The sequence below is a fragment of the Pongo abelii genome, chromosome 4 (genome assembly GCF_028885655.2).
Source record: "Pongo abelii isolate AG06213 chromosome 4, NHGRI_mPonAbe1-v2.0_pri, whole genome shotgun sequence".
NCBI classification, from domain to species: Eukaryota; Metazoa; Chordata; class Mammalia; order Primates; family Hominidae; genus Pongo; species Pongo abelii.
In genome coordinates this window covers 101,985,834-102,003,609 of record NC_071989.2, presented here as the reverse complement: position 1 = coordinate 102,003,609, position 17,776 = coordinate 101,985,834, and the positions used below count along the sequence as shown (strand labels likewise).

Genomic DNA, 17,776 nt, shown 5'->3' with positions numbered 1-17,776 from the left:
CACACAAAATTTAGAAGAAACTCCAAGTATGAGTTCTGTAACTGCAGGAATTCTCTTAATAATGCTCATATAACACTACAAATGAAAAATCACTTAACTACATAGCAAAATTGAAAGTTACTCCCCGGAGTGGACCAAATTGGGAAAAGTTAATCTGCATACTTTACTAAAAGGGGCAGTTGAATTTACATGAACAATTCTGCATTTTACCTTAAATAATAACTTAATGAACTACATTACATACCAACCAGCACGGAGCTACCAATTGAGTCGTGAGAGATTACCCCAAAATGGCATAGCAACCTTCTATTTATAATAAAGTGGTTCATTTTTATGCAATAACAACCATTCTGTAGCATTTACAGCATATAGAACAATCTGGAATTAGATTATCCTGTCTAGTCACTACCTTTTAGAAACTAAGAAAGTTGTCTTTTTACCATTAGGTCATCTTTAAAACTTCTGGTATTGCTTTGTAGCTTAGTTGCAATCACTTTTCAGTGATCTAGACCTGAAATCACATACTTTTGTTTCTAAAACATCAGTATTTGTTAGTAGAAAGAGTTATTTTATGTGTCACTAAAATTGCATTTACTTCTATATTTATAGTTACTCCTTTATATATAAGTGTATATTATTTTAAATATACTATTGATGTTGCTGGGGGAAAAACAGAACCCAAGGCAAAAATATCTACTGTTAACAATGTTTTTGGCCATAGATCTATTCTCCAAGTGGCCAAATGCCTCCACATTATTCTATTCTATTGGCAAATGCCTTATTCTATTGGCAAATGCCTCCACAGAACTAAGTATAAGACTTCACCTCCCACTTTCAGGTTAGGGGAAAAGAAGTCCAAGTTAATAGAAAAATGATTAGAAACAGAAGGCGTCTTGACTCTCAGTTTTGTTAATCAAAAAAAAAAAAAAAACTCTCCTAAACCTTTTATAAATTTCCACCAATACCCTTCCTCTTCCTCTTTTGATTTAAAAACTTTTTTGTGACATCCAAATAGAAACAGTTGTCCAGAAGAGCATATTAATTTAATGTTTCCCCAAGAGCATGACTGAAAAAAGATGCTGACCCTGTGCTTATCAATGCCTTTGAAATCACTACTGATTTTTAAAGGACAACAAAGAAAGCTGTTATTCATTTAAACATCATACACGTGCTCCATACATATTTCTTTTTATATTTAAAAATACCCACATTTGTGTGTTTGTATTTATTTAGATTCCTTAAATTTCTTGACAAGAGAATTTTGAACTAACTCCTTAAATTCTATGTTGCATACTCACTAGCAATTCATTTCATGATTGGAAATGTATTCTCCCAGCCTTTAGGTAAAATTAATTGGAAAGACTTATATAATACTGTATATTGAAGATCTTCAGAAGAAAACCACGTACCAACTAGCCAAATGCCAAAAATCTTAAGAGACTGAGAATATCACGTCCTTTCAGATTTCCTAACCTTGCACGATCGTAAGTCACTTTAGTCTCTTGTTACACTATAGATTCTCAAGGCTATTCTCTAGCAATTCTGTTTGTATAGACCTGGGATATGTAAGAATCTATAATTTTTAAAATCATCTTAGATATGTTGAGAAACCCTCTTGACTAACCTCAAATCCAATTTTTTGCATTTAAGAAATTTAGGGCAATTGGGAGTAAAATAAAACACATTTCAATGATTTTTGGCAAGATTAACTTGCTTTTGAGAACTAAGTAAGTTGATGGCACGAATCTAGACAGAATTCATTTCTCTAACATCTGATCTTCAGTGTATGTGTTTGTATGTGTGTTTGGAGTATTTTGGTTCAAACAGGTTTTCTTTTTTAAAATATAGGTTAAGCATGGTCTGTGTCTGAAGTGATGTGTTTGATTGACAATGAATACAAGTAATTATCTGCCATGTCCTGGAAGCATGTAATGAAGAAATCATAAACCTAGAAAGGACGCCAAGAGTTCTAGTCTAGCAAACTACTTCCTAGAAAGAACTACATCTAAAGTCTCTTATAGAGAGTATTTATTTTTATCTTAAATATCTGAAGGAAAGACATTTCTTTAACTGCCCCTGTTAATCTCTCCCAGTACTCCATATGGAAATATTGTAATTGGTGTAAATTGTTTAGTTGTCACGTGTCCTTTTTTTTCTTTTTAGAAAGAAAATACAGCATTTTTTCATTTATTTGAGTATTCAAAAAATTTATAAAACAACTAAATTGAACGAGATAGGTAGGTAGGTAGACAGATCTTTAATTGTCACAGAGAGATGAATATTAACTTCTTACAAGTGAACACAAGATAAAAATTTAGAGTAGTGGTTCTTACCTCTCTTTTGAAACAGGAACTCCTTTGAAGTTCTAAGAAGAGCTCTGCCTAGAAACATGTAACATACGTATCTACCTCCAGAACTTGCCAACACTTTCAGGAGGTTCATGGCCCCTGGAAGCCTCCTAGGTTGATAAGCACTAATCTGGCAGGAAGAAGCCATCCCTGATATATTGGGTGTTCAGTACATTTCCTCATATGTTGAAGAAGGCAAATTATCATCAAAGCTCAAATAATATCAAACACGAATTTATTAATATTACTTTAAAAATCAGAAGATGAAAATTAAACTATATTGCCTATGTAATTATACTGTAAATCTGTGCAGCATAAAAGTGAGTGCTATATTTCACCTGAGAATAAGCATTACATGATTTTAATTTTTTCTAGCTTTTAACAAAGTTGAGCAGTGAATTTACATTTTCTAATAACCTTGCACAGAATATTCATATACAAGAAAAGATAGTGATTATCCTAACTGCTATAGGAGTTAGTGATAAGATCAGGCCATAGAGCTCAGAAGGTTATTCTTTGAGGAACCCCAATACCAGAGATTTAATAATAGAGACATGGATAGTAAAGAGATGACTGCATTAAAATGAAAAACTTGTTGATGGTCCATCTGTGGAGAATATGCACATTATATCTTGAGTTTTCTGCTGTGTCTGCCATTTCTTTCTTGAATCACATTGGTGTTAAGACCTATTTCCCAAACAGCTCCTCATTTTACAGAGCAACCCCAATGGTCCTTGACTTCATCCTTCACTAACAAAATCAAATTCAAGCCAATTACCTGAAGGGAACAAAGCTTTACAGGTATACTTTAACTTACAAAATTACCATAATTGGCCAAGTGTGGTGGCTTACATCTGTAATCCCAATACTTTGGGAGGCTGAGGCAGGCAGATTACTTGAGCTCAGGACTTCAAGACAAGCCTAGGTAAGATAATGAGACCTTGTCTCTATAAAAAATACAAAAATTAGCTTGGCATGGTCGCTCACACCTGTACTCTTAGCTACTCAGGAGGCTGAGGTGGGAGGATCACCTGAGCCCGGGGAGGTCAAGGTTCCATGTGATCATGCCATTGCACTCCAGTCTGGGCAACAGAGTGAGACCCTGTCTCAAAAAAAAAAAAAAAAAAAAAGCCATAATTCTGAAAAGTTCTAAGTAAATCAACTTTCTCCTAAACAAGGTTACCTCAGGCATAAGAAAAGCATACAATTTAAAAATATCTTATGACTAATAATTTTAAAAAATAAAAACCATATTTCTGCCCCTCTCCCCTGCCATCATGTGGTTTTCTCTTCCACAATACTAAGCAACTAATTTTCACACAACACCGTGTCTCCATTGATGGTGTGGTGCAGGCTTGCACAGAGTGACATCTCTACCTTCCATAGCTATGCCAAGCTGCCTCTCCTACACTGCTGGTTAGGCATCTTCCTTAAGTACATCATCTCTGTAAGGCCTCTTCATGCTTGGTATCTAGGGTATGTTTTAGGCACTCTTATAAAGTTTGTTTGTATAATACATCAAACTAAAATCGCTGCAATGACACAGGCCCAATAGGAAAAATCCATGCCTTCCCAATGTCATGATGCTTATCTCTTCCCCTATTTTACCCTTTCCATAGGGTCCACAGTCATATATTTTCCTATCCCCTTCCAATCAAATGCCATTGTCATGACTAAATATTTATTAATGTCTACTATGGATTCAAAGAGATATAAGACATGGTCCCTGTGCTTACTGTCTAGTTGGGAAGTTAGACTATGCAAAAAAAAAAGATTAATAACAATATGAGGTAGCACAGACTAAGTGATACATGAAACTTTCTAATTTATCTGTTCAGCAAATCCAAATTTCCATACATTTGTGTTGCTTAAAGAGAAATACATCTGTAATCCTTGACTCACTGTGCCTTTTCGCTAAGCTGTGTCTTCTAGCATAATGAAAAATAATGTGATAATATAGTGGCATATTACTGTGACTTCAGGCTGTTTCCATAGATGCAGAGCACTCTCATGGGTACCGCAATGGAATGAGATACAGAAGACCAGGATTCTAATCTGAGAAATACCCCTGACATACCTCAGACAAGTGACTTAACCTCTCAGTTTTGAGCTTTTTCATCTGTAAAGTAAGCTTAATTAAACTTGTCAATATCATAGAGATGTTACGAAGTCTAGCTCATTAAAACCCATTAAATGTTTTGAAGATATAAATTATTTGCTTTACAGTCATAAACAATAAGCAAAAAAATCAAAAAGTCTCATTTTAAACACGTCATTTTTGTACAATTGTCACAAAAAATGATGCTGATGCCCTCTAGAGCCTACTTGTAGAGGTGGATTTACACTAATCCATCCATGCTCTCTCATTTGGTTATTTTGGTGACCAATAGCACTTAAGACAGCTGGATAGGATGAGGTATCCGTCTGTGACCACAGAACAAAGTAAAGCTAACTGGCCCCTGTGGAATTGGACCAATGACCTAGGTCTCATTAGCACTATCTGCTAACCAACTGAGCTAATTGGATACTACGTTGATAATAATGTATCAAAATATGGTTTGGTTTACTTTTTTCCAAAGCTTTCCATATATTTAATTTCAATAACCATAAAAATTAGTTTGAGTAATTAGAGCCAAAGACAATAAGCTAGACATTATTAGAAGCCACTAATCTCCAAGGGAATAACTCTTGCTGTCCCCAATAGGCCTGTAGTCCTCAGCAGGCTCTTGACTGCCCTGAGAAAGTGAAGTTTCAGAATGGCAAGGCTAATAAACCCAAGGCCCTCCTGATGAGATTAGGAACGGCTCTTACGCATCTCTTGCTCACTGAGAGTCTATTGGCAAGAATTAGAAATTGTTCTAGTCTGTGAGTCCTGCGGAGGCTAATAAAGTGACAATGAAGATGCATTCTGCTACAGAAAACAGTCCTAAGTACTAAATAAAAAATGCCTTAACACTGAGCTCATAACTTTACCTCTTGGGATTGATGATATCTTTCGGCAGAGAGCATGAAGCAAGCCTTAATGAGGAACTGATATTAGGCGGGACCATTTCAGTAATTCTTAGTTCTTTGAACTTTGAGGCAAGGTTAATGTACATGCTATTTCATGGAACCAAACAAAAATATATGATGTTGAAATATTCCCTTTCTAGAAATATGAGAGTAATAGAACCCTGCAGTGCTAACAAAGTAGCATGTAAATCTTAGGGCGTATGCTTCAGATTTCAAGCGGAATGAATGGCCTATTTGGCTCAAACTAGGTAAACTTGAATTCTGCAAAGCTAAAATACTGGAAATTAGCTCCATGATGTATTAACCCAAATAATAATGTTCCTGATGTGAAAAAAGATGGAAATTAAACATCTAGTTATGAATACTGCGTCTGCACAATGTGCTGCATGCACCGCATGTGTTAGAATTTCTTCTCAGTTCCTTTTTTAATCTTTTATTCATAGCATTGCAGGTGATGAAAAATTTATGCCTTGAGTCTGGCATTGAAATTAAATGCAAAATGAAAACAGAAGCAGTTTATACTGACAGCTTAAATATCTTTATCTAGCATACGGTTGCACTATAAAAATCACTGGGTGACTTTTTAAATCTCCCACATGTAAAAAACCAAGAGTTGTACAATAATGAATAAAGTTATATATCTAAGGTATCAACAGAAAAGTTGTATTTTATTAGCATTCTTTGTTAATTTCATTTTGCTCTATTCTGTTTTTGTTTAATGGGCACAGACAGATGAATACAAGCTTTTAAAAATACTGCACAAATTAATTGTTGATACTAATTCCTCAGAGTGGTAGGAAACAATTGATTTTTACAGCATTTTTAATAAGTGTGATTTCCCATGTAGGTTTATGTCTTCAGCTGAATAGAAAACGTTAATCTGTACTGAAGGTAGTTATGCTGTAGTAAAGGTTAATTATTCAGGTGAATCAGTCTGTTCATCACTATAGTAATATGAGTGATGCTTGTGAAGAATGGCAATAATTACAATAATATCCACAGTTGCTAGGTATGTGAGCATTCAAGAGTATTTCTTTCCTTAGAATAGTTGCAGGTAATTTTGTAACATTATTTTATTAGTCACAATTCTATTCATAAAAGGAGATTCCCTGTAAATGGTTCCTGTTTTCTGGAGATGTTGAGTCTTTTGTCCTAGGCATATCTGTATATCCTATGCTGCACTAAAATGCTCATTGTGGCTTTTGTTGATGAACTAATGCTAAATTTCAAATAGTTAACTCATAATGTAAATTAATTGAAGAAAATAATTTCCTTTTAGTTTTGTGAATAATGCCCACAGGTTTAAAATACACTCACTCTCTCTCTCTCTCTCTATATATATATACACACACACACATATATGTACATGTATATATATTTATGAGAATTTTAAAAATAGGTATAGAGTTATTTAGCATTTAAATAAGTAAAGCATGAAATTTAGAACAGTCTGCAGTTACATAAAGCACCAATACTAAAACAACCACTTAGATTTCCATATTTAGAAGACTTCAGCACACAGCTTAAAATATTTTACACTCAGCCTCTGATTTGTAGCTCTTTCCTGGCTGTTTTATGTAAACATACTGTGTATAATTATGCAGATAATTTTATACAATATTAATTGTGCTAAGAGTACAGTGAAAGTGTGTTTAATTCAGTAATTCATTTACATTTTAATGATTTTAATAGCATAAGATTACTGAATCAAATTGAAATATCTGTGACCATTATACTATGTTGTGTGAAGAGTTCAAATAGTCATATTGCTTTATATTATACAGAATATATTTATCATGTCTTGTTAATGACAACCAAAAGGAATCTTAAAATATCCATAATGAAAAAACTTTTCAATTTAGTTTTTATTCCAACATTAAATATACTTAGAGAGTGGTACCCAAATGCAATAACATATCAGATATCAGATTATAAAGTATATTTAATACCTGTTTTCAGCACATGAAATGTCGAGTTGGCCTGCATCTTTGAAATATAGTTGGTGCACTGTATTACATTATTTCTTTTTTGCAAACAACCTATACAAAAAAAATGCATTTTATTTATTCCTCTTTAATGTAAGAAGAATGTTTCAAGGTGTTCAATATGAGAAGCAAGTGAATTACTAACTTTTACATGTAAAGATAGCATCTGAAGCCACTCTCCAAATCAACAAATTTCAGGTTAGCATTTCTTTCTTATTTCTTTCATCATGTACAGATTTAATATCATCAGGAATAAATCTAAATTGTTTGCTTCTTTCCTCTTAATTCCTGAAGCAATGTAAAAGTCTACAGAGGTTTGAAGTGACAGGATTACAAGCAGTCTTTTGCATACATGGCCTTTAGGGATAAGCGGCTACCTTGCATCTAATAAACAAGAAAGTGAATTCGTTGAATAATGAATTAAGTGGCATAAGTTGTGATAACAAGGAGCAAATGTAACTTCAGACGAATAGTATTTGCTTTGTGTGGGGTTATCTGAGAGGGCTGATGTTCTGCCAATGGAGACTGAAAAAAGGCTCATTATATTAAGATGTTCTTTTACAGAACATAGTCTAAAATGATCTTGCAGTTTTTTCCCCTGTTTGCTGAACTCCTTTGTGTGCTTCTATCAAATCAACCATCTCCACCAGGGGGATAACTAGGATTCTTTCAGACTGTTGAGTGTTGTTGAAAATGAAAATTCCTGGTGAGTTTTAGATGGGTCACCCAACAATGAAATAGAGATGTCTAATTGGTTCGTCCATATTAGGGTCAGCAGCTGGTTACGGAATAAAAGGTTGTGGTGCCCCATTGCACACTTCTGAACCAAATTAAATTATTAATCTACTCTTTGCTTCAGTGTAGCTTCACGGGGATTCCTAACCTGCCATGCTGAATAAAACAGAACGACTGCTTTACATTTTCATTATGGAGAATTACATTTTAAATTGCAAATGTTCTTCTATTTAGTTTGCATTGCATATCTCATTGGATATGTAGAAATGTCTTCAACAGTCAGTGCTTATAACTTGTTTTGTTAATTTCTAATTGTAGCTATAAAGTATGAAACCACCAAAAAAGATGATTTGCATGCAGTGCCAACTCTCTAGCCAGAACCAGTTGAGCCATGAAAAGCAAAGTCAAGTTTTAGGGGGCCATTATCTTTGACTCTTAAATTCAAAAGATACAATTAAATTAGTATGTTGCAGGAGGCTTTGTAATCTAACATGAGTGTCCAGTTAATTCAACCAAGGTTATTTCATGATAGCAATTTCTGCCAGGGTGTCAAAGTACTAGTTTTTGTGCCCTTGTATAATTATTTTGACTTTTTTGTTATATAACTACTCTAAAGTGAATATTAACTTTGTGGAAGATTATAGCTGCATTCAGTTTTCTCATAGCATGTAATAATGTCTTAATAATTATATTCTGTTCTTAACAATAGGCATAGTTGCAATGAAAACATTTACCATATTTTCTTAGAAATTATTTTACAAGATATTTTCAATCAACATTTTAATATATGCCAACTTTGGACTTTTACTTTAAAATTGTTGAGTTATGAGAGCCATAGTAGAATTAAGTTTAAAAGCTGGTTGATCTTTAAAATGTAGTATGATTTCTAAAGATAAATCACTTAGTAATCACAGCCGAATGAGGGTTCCATTTCTGATGGATTGGATTGGCTAAAGTTTTGAACTTCAGTCATTGGTTCATTTGTGTGTTGGTGTGCATGTGTGTATATTAGCTGAGTCAACTGGAAAACATAAAAACCTGAAGACCAGTGAAGACTTTTTATAAATTAGAAATATCTTGTAAATAATCTAGTTTGTTCATTTATTCATCAAAAACATATTTACTGGACATCCACTCATACCAAGTACTGTTTTAGGAGCCATCTGAACAAGACAGAGTGAACAAGATAAAGTCCTCCTCTTGTGGAATTTACATTTTAATGGAGGGGAAATAGATAACTTATATAAGTCTATAAATAAATTAGCAAAAAAAAACCCCAGCAGAGCAAAATATTGGGGAAAAAAGCAAAATAATATGATGTCACATAGAGTGACAAAAAAAAAAAAAAAGCCTTCTTTAAACAGAGTTGTAAAGGAAGGCCTTTCTGAGGAAGAAGCATTTGAGCTGAGACCTTAGCCATGAGAAGAGCATTCCAAACAGAGAGAACAGCAGGTATCAGAGCCCTGGGGTGGGAATGAATTTGGTATATGTGAGAAACAGAAAGAAGCAAAACCGGCTTCATGGGCATGCAACCTGGGTGTTACACATGCCCCCATGCTTAAGGGGCTCCAGTTTAATGCTCTGATGTCACCATCATGAAATTCTTAAATTTTTAACAAGAGGCCAAACATTGGTCTTGCAAATTACATGATCAGTCCAGAAAAGAAGGCTAATATATCTAGAATATAGTGGGGTGGAAGGGGATTGTAGCAGGCAGCAAAATAAGGCCAGTGGTGATATTTCTGGGTATATAGGGCTGGCACTGGCATCAGTATACTTTGTGAGAGATTAGGTGCACTTTACAATACAGCCATTTTTGTCTACTAGGTGGGAAAATGGAAACACTGTTTTTGTTCTATATTTACCCAAATCCTCACATACAGATGATAAATTCCTCAAAGGTAATGTTGGTGTCTTCTGTGTATTGTGTGCACTTCACAGCATCATGTGATTAGATATTCCACAAATAATAATTGCAGCTAAAAGGAATTTGCCTTCTCTTTTAACCCGATCGGGCTTCCTTAGGAAAAAAAAAATAAGATATTTGGTGTTCACATTTTCATTCTTTCTTTCCTCCCACAGTTATATTATAGCACCAAATCTGCATGACCATTTAACAATTAGGTTGAATCATGTAAAATTGCCTATATGCAACCCTTTGTTACCTAGAAAATGGCAATTTCAACGGTTCATAGCAGGCTGAAATTGCAGGTTTATTTAAGGAAGTAAAATAGAAATCTTAGAAGCATCTTTGTAATCCCTGCAGGATTACTTAACAGAGAGGGGAAAAAAAGTAGTTCAGGGTTGTTCATTAGAGCACCACAGTGCACACTGCTGTCAGGTTCATGCTGATGGGTTGGTTTCCTTAGAGGTAAATCCACATTGCAGCAAGGCCTTTCTGCCAGTCAGCAACTTCTCCTCCCTCCCCCAACCCACCTCACCAATAATGGGGTCTATGGACTGACATCCACTTTCTACTATGTTCTGTATTACAGCAAGAGATGAGTTGCCAGGAATTACTATGTGAATGACCCAAGGCCAAGCAGTAGCTCAGACTTGCAACAGGTTACAGAGCTTTGGTCTACAGGCTATTATTCACTGGTGACCTTTCCTCTAGGCAAATCTATTTCCATTTGTGTTGATGACCATGATAATTTGCCAAGTGATTACTAAGTACAATGAATTATGGGGTCCCGTGACAGAATCTGGCCAGCAGAGGTTTAATTGTGTCAAATCAGGACACAATTTCACTGATCAGGACAAAGAGGAGATTTTGTCATTCCAGACAGGTAATGAGCTGGCAACTTCTCAAAAAAATTCTTCTGAATGAGAGGCTTTTGTTGTTTGCTTCTTAATGTATCTTTGGAAAGGTTGCTGGTTCTAAGTAATCATTGTCAAGTAGCTTCTTATCTGATACTCTTTTGCATTTCAGCAATACCCTAAAATCCCATTCATTTATGATTATTCTACTTGCACATTCCATTTCTTGCACTTTCCTTTCTTTGCTTTTCCTTAAATCTTTCACACTTTGAACCACACACCTATCTATACATTTTTTGACTCAGTAGTGAGATCATGAATTCCATTCTTAGTAACCTAGCAAAAATGAAAAACTCCTAAGAAGTTTTAGCCTTCCCTTGAAAATTTTAAAATATATTTATTACCCCCCACCCCTTATATTTTCCTGGTAAATCTCCATTGCCTTCTACTGAAAGATGACTACACATTATTTACTCAACTCTACAATCCTATAGTATTAATAGAAGAGTGTGTTTGACTTTTTCCCATGCTAAAAAGGACCTCCAAGTTAAAAGTAAAAAAGATTCAACTATTTGGGATATTTTAATCTGTATTTTCTTCTGAACTTTACACTGGCACTGGAAATATTCTTCGAGTGAATGAATGGTCTCAAGGAACTTATTTTCTAGTGATGGAGTTGGACAGACAATGACAGCAAAATACATACTGGATAAAGGGAAGTGCAGATATTTATAAAAGCTCAGGGCAAGGACTCACAACCTGGTGTCACGGAGTCAGGAAAGGTTTCCTGACATCTTCCTGACATCTAAGCTGAAATTAAACCTATTTTAAGGTCTGCACATGCCTCATTTCCCCTGGGTCGATGCAAATAAAATTAAGATGACTTTCCACAGAGCAGCATGCCAGGATCTTCCTTCCTGAATTCTAACACCTTTCAGATTTTCTTTCCCAAAGAACTTGCTCTGTTCTTTGTCTACAATGGGCTTGTTTAAACATTTTATGCTCATTCATTACCAGTCAAAAGTAGTATGTTCTGTGATGATTACATTGGGCACAAAAATCCTGGGAAAAGGTGTCAATAACATCATAAACTACCACATTCAAAGATAACTTTTAGAGACAAAGTACACAAAGTTCCCAAAGAAGCAACTCTCTAATAGTGGGAATTTCAGCTGCTATGGCAAGTGAATGGCAAGGAGCTTCCTCCATATTTCTTTAAGTAGGCAGCTGCATATTTTGCCACCATTTTCTACTGCAAGAATGAACTTTCTTATTTATTCTCAGAATGGCAAAAGTGAAGATGAAGAGAATGAAGAAGGTAAGGACAATAAAGAGAGGAGAGAAGAGAAACGACCAAATTCCTTCCACTTTCCTTCCAAACTGTATATCTTTCACTTCTTAAAATAAAACACATCTTTGTTTCACAATCAACCTTACCAACTGAGGCAGCCTGACACTGTGTGGAAGGAGCATGGACTTTGCAGTCATAAAGTTCTGGGTTTGGATCTTGGTTTTGCTACTTACTAACTGTAATGACTTTGGGCAATTTGCTGAACCTCTCTGAGACTCAGTTTCATTAAGATATAAAAATATCGATACCTAGCACACTGAACAGACAAGAGAATTATGGGACATAACTCATATCTGCTCTATGTATGCATTATAGCTATGGAGTGATCACCATAATGGCAAAGTTCTACTAGAATATTCTATAAACAAAGGGGATAATTACTATAAAACTAAACAAGGTAATGCATATGTAACAGTTTTCACCTTTGAGAGGATTCCTGTGGAATCTTCTCTGCTTGTTCAGTGTGTGCCACCCCACCTGACCCACCCACTCCCCCAAGGCACACATGCGCCCTATCCGGTTACGGTGTGGTAAATTAAAGAGAGTAGGGAGAAGGAGTGGAGGAGACCTGGTTCCCCATCATAAGCTTGTCAGTACTAATACTCTCAGACAAAAGCTATATCATCAACTTCCTTCACAACATGCTGTAGAAACCATTGCTCTGGGAATTCCACTTCTGAAACTGGACACTATACACACGGGACAAAGAGAAGCTCTTGTTCACTTTGCCACTTTGGAAAATATTTTGCTTTACCTCCTCCTGCCAGAAGAAGAAAAGGTAGCTCACTGTTATTATGATAACCTCATATTTTGTTGTCTCATCAAAACAATAAAATGTTCTTGAAGATTGTTCCCAGGGTCTGTTTTTAATCTGTATGGGAGAAAATCTCATTGTCGAACTGAGATACCATTATTGTGATATTATTCTCTCAGTTTCTCTAAAGATTAGGCTTTCCAAATTGAAGACAGATTATAGATCTGTGTTATGCAGAATTGAGATCACACTTAAACTTTTTAAAGGACTGAGTAACTTAGGAAGTTGCTGAATCGGGACCTCTCAACAGCCTTCTATTAAGAGTTTAAAGAGGAAACAGTAAAGTATCTCCTGCCTCCTCGCCGCTCACCCACCAAGCCAATGGTAAGAATTGTGGTTTCTCAAGACCTCTTTTATACTCAAAGGTGATTCCATGAGGGTAGAACTGTCTCTACCATCATATGTCATTTTAGTCATATATCAGTCATATTAAGTTTTGAATTTCCTGTCTTTGTATCATGCTTATAGAGGTAATTTGACCCCCACATGCTAACTCCGACTCAAGAGGTTAGATTGTCCTCTGACAAGATGAAAGTGTTGGTAGCTAGGAACAGACTTGTCAATAAATGGCCTAGAACTTGGTCAATTCAGACTGCTAAGAAGGAAATAAAAAAAGAAAAGGAGAAAGGGGTAAAGAGGAGAGAAAGCAAGCAAGTAGGTTCAAACAGGCTGCTCATTTGAACCTAGGAATTAGATATTTTATTGTGATTTCTCTACTCAGAAATTCTGCTTATAAGCAGGCTTCAGTTTTAAACCATTCATCTCTCATTTCTCAACCAAAGTCTGGATATACACAACCAGAACAACTGTTCACTGAGGGATTTATTAAAAATTTGGAGGTAAATTCTGTTATGTGACTCATTTTGGCATGATAATTGAGACTGCTGTAGAGGGAAGTTTCGTGAGCTGTCTTGTGAAACACTGCCTCACTATCTTGACATACATATTTAGAATTCAAATATTGGAAGGTAAGCCATGGGCATGGTAGCTCCACTCCCCTGCATTTTATCTTTTTTTTTTTTTTTTTTTTTTATATGTTATATATTACGTACTGTTTTCTTACAATAGAGTAAGCTGGAGAAAAACTGTTACAAAGAGAATCATAAGGAAGAGAAAATATATTAATATTGACTCTTCACTGAGTGGAAGTGGATCATCATAAAGGTCTTCATCCTTGTCATCTTCACGTTGAGTAGGCTGAGGAGGAGTAAGAGGAGAGGTTGGTGTTGCTGTCTCAGGGTGCCTTTAACCAAGGGACATTTTAGCCTTTGGCCTCCAATTTCCTCAAATGTGAAGAAGATAAGATACCAGTATTTCATGTAAAAGATAATTTTCAATACCTATCAACTTTGAACAACTAGTAAGTTTTAGATTCTGGATTTGCTAGGTTGCATAGCAAAGCACTTAGTTGTGTTTACAAATATTAAGATCCAGTATATACTTTACTCAGACAATTATTTGAAGAGGAATGTTAAATGGAAGCATATGTACCCCCATGTAAATGTAAAACTATAGAGTAATCATAATTGTGTCAATGGATACCATAAAGAATATGGATAAACTGTTGATGTTATTAATATGATTTCATATTAATTAGAGGGGAAAGGTACCTAAAGTTTACTCCCTACTATTCGTCAAGCACTTTATGTTATTTATCTCACATAATCCACATGTCTGCTCTGTGAGCTAGGTATTGATATTTTTATACCTGAACAAAACTCAGAAAAGTGACTTGCCAAAGGTCACAGTAAGTGACAAAACCAAGATTCATGTAATCCAAGCCATGTGGGAGGCTGAGATGGGAGGATTGCTTGAGACAAGGAGTTCAGGACCAGCCTGGGCAACATACTGAGACCCTGTCTCCAAGAAAAAAATTTTTTTAAGTTAGCCAGGCATGGTGGTGCACACCTGTAGTCCCAGCTAGCCAGAAAGCTGAGGTGAGAGAATCACTTGAGCCCAGGAGTTCAAGGCTACAGTGAGCTATGATCATGGCACTGCACTCCAGCCTGGATGACAGAGCAAGACCCTGTTCCCTCCCCACAAAAAACCAAGATTCAAACCCAAAACTTGAATACTTCCAAGTCCATGATTTTCTCACACAACATAATTCTGCTTCAATCAGGTAAGGCTGTCTGTACAATAAAGATATGGTTTATTCTAAGAGGTAGTAGAAATATAGTTTACGAAGAAGGAAAATTCTTCCCGGTGCACAAACACAGACTTGGTGAATAGCAAGGGCCTATCTCATGCTGCAAGACCTTCTTCTAATGGTTAGGTTAAAGACAATCAAGCCCAGAAGCCTGGCTGCAACCAGAACCCTGTGCTAATACCTGGAGGACAAGTGGCATGGTCACCATGACAGGCCAGGAAAATTATCCAGAGAGCTTTGTGGATTCCTGAAAAAAGAGAGGTAGGAAGCAGAAAGATAGTGAAATATCTCTGGAGAGGCAAATCAAACACAGAGGAAACACTGCAAGACAATTTATAATTAAGAGCTCAATTTTGTGGTAAAAACCACTAAATGCTTCAGGCATTTAGATGATAAATCTTTGAGGGCTAGGTTAGTCAGAAAGCCTGAGGTAGGGACAAGTTTCTTAAACTCACAAAGATGGATGTAAACAGGGAGGATGTTCCTAGATGTGTGGGGCAGGGAAGGGAGGGATGAGTATGAGGGAAGACACAAGGCCAGAAAATGAGTGTAACCTCTTTGAAACACTCTCTTTAAGATTTTATGGACCTAGGAGATGTGACAGTAATTCAGGGAATTGTGCATTCATTTAACTAGTCCTTTTTCACCACATAAAATTAGATCAAGGAACATTTTGGAACTCTTCTAGTGTAATGACAGCTACACTTACGGAGGTCTTGCTATGGGCCAGGCACTCTGCTAAGCATTTTACTTTCAGTTAATCTTAACAACTACCTATAAGGTATAGAAACTTTCAACTGCCTTACTTCCCACTTAAACAAAGCTAGCAAATGGTAAAGGCCAGGATATGAAGCCAAACAGCATGGCTCCAGACTGTTCAGCCCAGGATGTTATACCCTGCAAGGCCTGCCACCGAGGATCATAAGTATAGTTTTAAGCCCCTTTACCAAAGGCAATTACAGTTGTTACCTCTCAACCCACAAAGGTTAAAACATATGTTTCCAAGTCCTACTGTGTGCATTAATATAACAAGCAAGAATCTGATGATCATTCACTGTGTGCCAGGCATTGTTCTAAGTATTTTACATGCATTAGCTCATTTAACACTCACAACCCATGGGGTGATAATATCTCAGGTCTTAAGAGGAGAAACTGAGGCTTCCGTTGTTTCTGTAACTTGCCCACAGCCACACAGCTAGTAAGTGTCAGAGACAAGATTTCTACCAAGTTATGATAAAGGAAACAGAAAAATGTTCAACAGACTTGAAGAACTAAAAAATTCCATATGAGTGAGATAATAAGAAAAATGTACAAGGGGCCAAGCAGGTGGCTCACACCTGTAATCCCAGCACTTTGAGAGGTCAAGGCAGGTGAATCACTTGAGGCCAGGAGTTTGAGACCAGACAACATAGCAAAACCTAATCTCTACTAAAAATACAAAAATTAGCCAGGCATGGTGGCAGGCGCCTGTAATCTCAGCTACTTGGGTGGCTGAGGCAGGAGAATCACTTGAACCCTGGAGGCAGAGGTTGCAGTGAGCCGAGATGGCAGCACTGCACTCCAGCCTGGGCAACAGAGCAAGAAGAAAAAAGAAAAAAAAAAAAAAAAAAAAAAAGGAGAGGAAAGGAAAAGGAAAGGAAGAAGGAAGGAAAAAAGGAAGGAAGGAAGGAAGGTAGGAAGGAAGGAAAGAAAAATGTACAAGGAGATGTCATTTGAACTGATATTTAAAAATGGGTAGGATGGGTGGAGGGCATTTCAGAATGAGGGCTGAGGTCTGGGGTGGGAAGAATGTTAGAAGGACTACAGGCAGAGAGACCACTCATGTTAGGTGCTCAAAGAATTGTTGAATAAGTGAGCGGGTGCATTCATGAATATCCAAATGAATCAGCGTGGAATGAAAGCATGCTGATAGTGGTAATGGAAAGGAGAATAACAGAAGAGATATTATAGAGGCAGACTGCAGGATTTAGTAACTAATTGGGATTTTCGAAAAAGGGAACCAGAGAGAGAGAATGTTTAGATGGGGACAAGTTGAATCTGAAATGGCAACCGTATACTTTGAAATGTTCCTCAAGAGTGGGAAATGACATCTGGAATTTGGAAGCAAGTTCATTATACACACCTGTCAATCAAATTAGTTTCTAGTGTAGCAAAGAATTAATTCTAGAAAAAAATTAAAACTTTCAAAACACTTTTAGGCCATGCAAAATTTTGTAGAATGCTCCCTTTCCATATAAGTGAGTTATTTGCTTTAAAAAGGAAGAAGGAGAGAGAGATAAAGTAAAACAATCTACTGGTAATAAAAACACTGCCTTATTTCAAGCAGTGCTTCTATGAAGTAACCTTGGGATTATATACAAAGCAAATGAGATTTAGCAAAAGTAAATTGTGACTGGGCCAATTAGTACATTTCTTTTTAATGTTGAAGTTCTGGGAACCTGATTTACATTGAGGAGAAATTTGAGATAATGTTCTGGGAATGTGAGATGGAAATTTCCAGTCTATCTAAGTCTTTTAAGAGGATAGCAGAAGTTGTACCTAGAATTCAATTTTGAGTATGACCTCTTTGAAACTCCCCAAATGTAGGAAGGGTTTTTTTTATTTTTAAATGCTTAAAATACT

General features: G+C 36.1%; 1 protein-coding gene across 6 annotated transcripts in view; it reads left to right on the top strand.

Moving 5' to 3' along the window:
- Positions 1 to 17,776, top strand: part of KIAA0825 (KIAA0825 ortholog) — a 472,583-nt gene that overhangs the window by 368,478 nt on the left and 86,329 nt on the right. For 2 of the 6 annotated variants that reach the window (XR_010140095.1, XR_010140096.1), the window contains exon 21: positions 1,337 to 1,484. The exons of 3 other annotated variants lie outside the window; for them this stretch is intronic. Coding sequence is in view for 1 of the 3 variants with exons in the window: in XM_054556442.2 (XP_054412417.2) it covers positions 12,125 to 12,242 (118 nt within the window). In the remaining 2 variants the exon portion in view is untranslated. Of the gene's footprint in view, positions 1 to 1,336; positions 1,485 to 12,124; positions 16,776 to 17,776 lie in introns of those variants that run through there. One more of the 6 variants, XM_054556442.2, reaches the window with a different exon arrangement.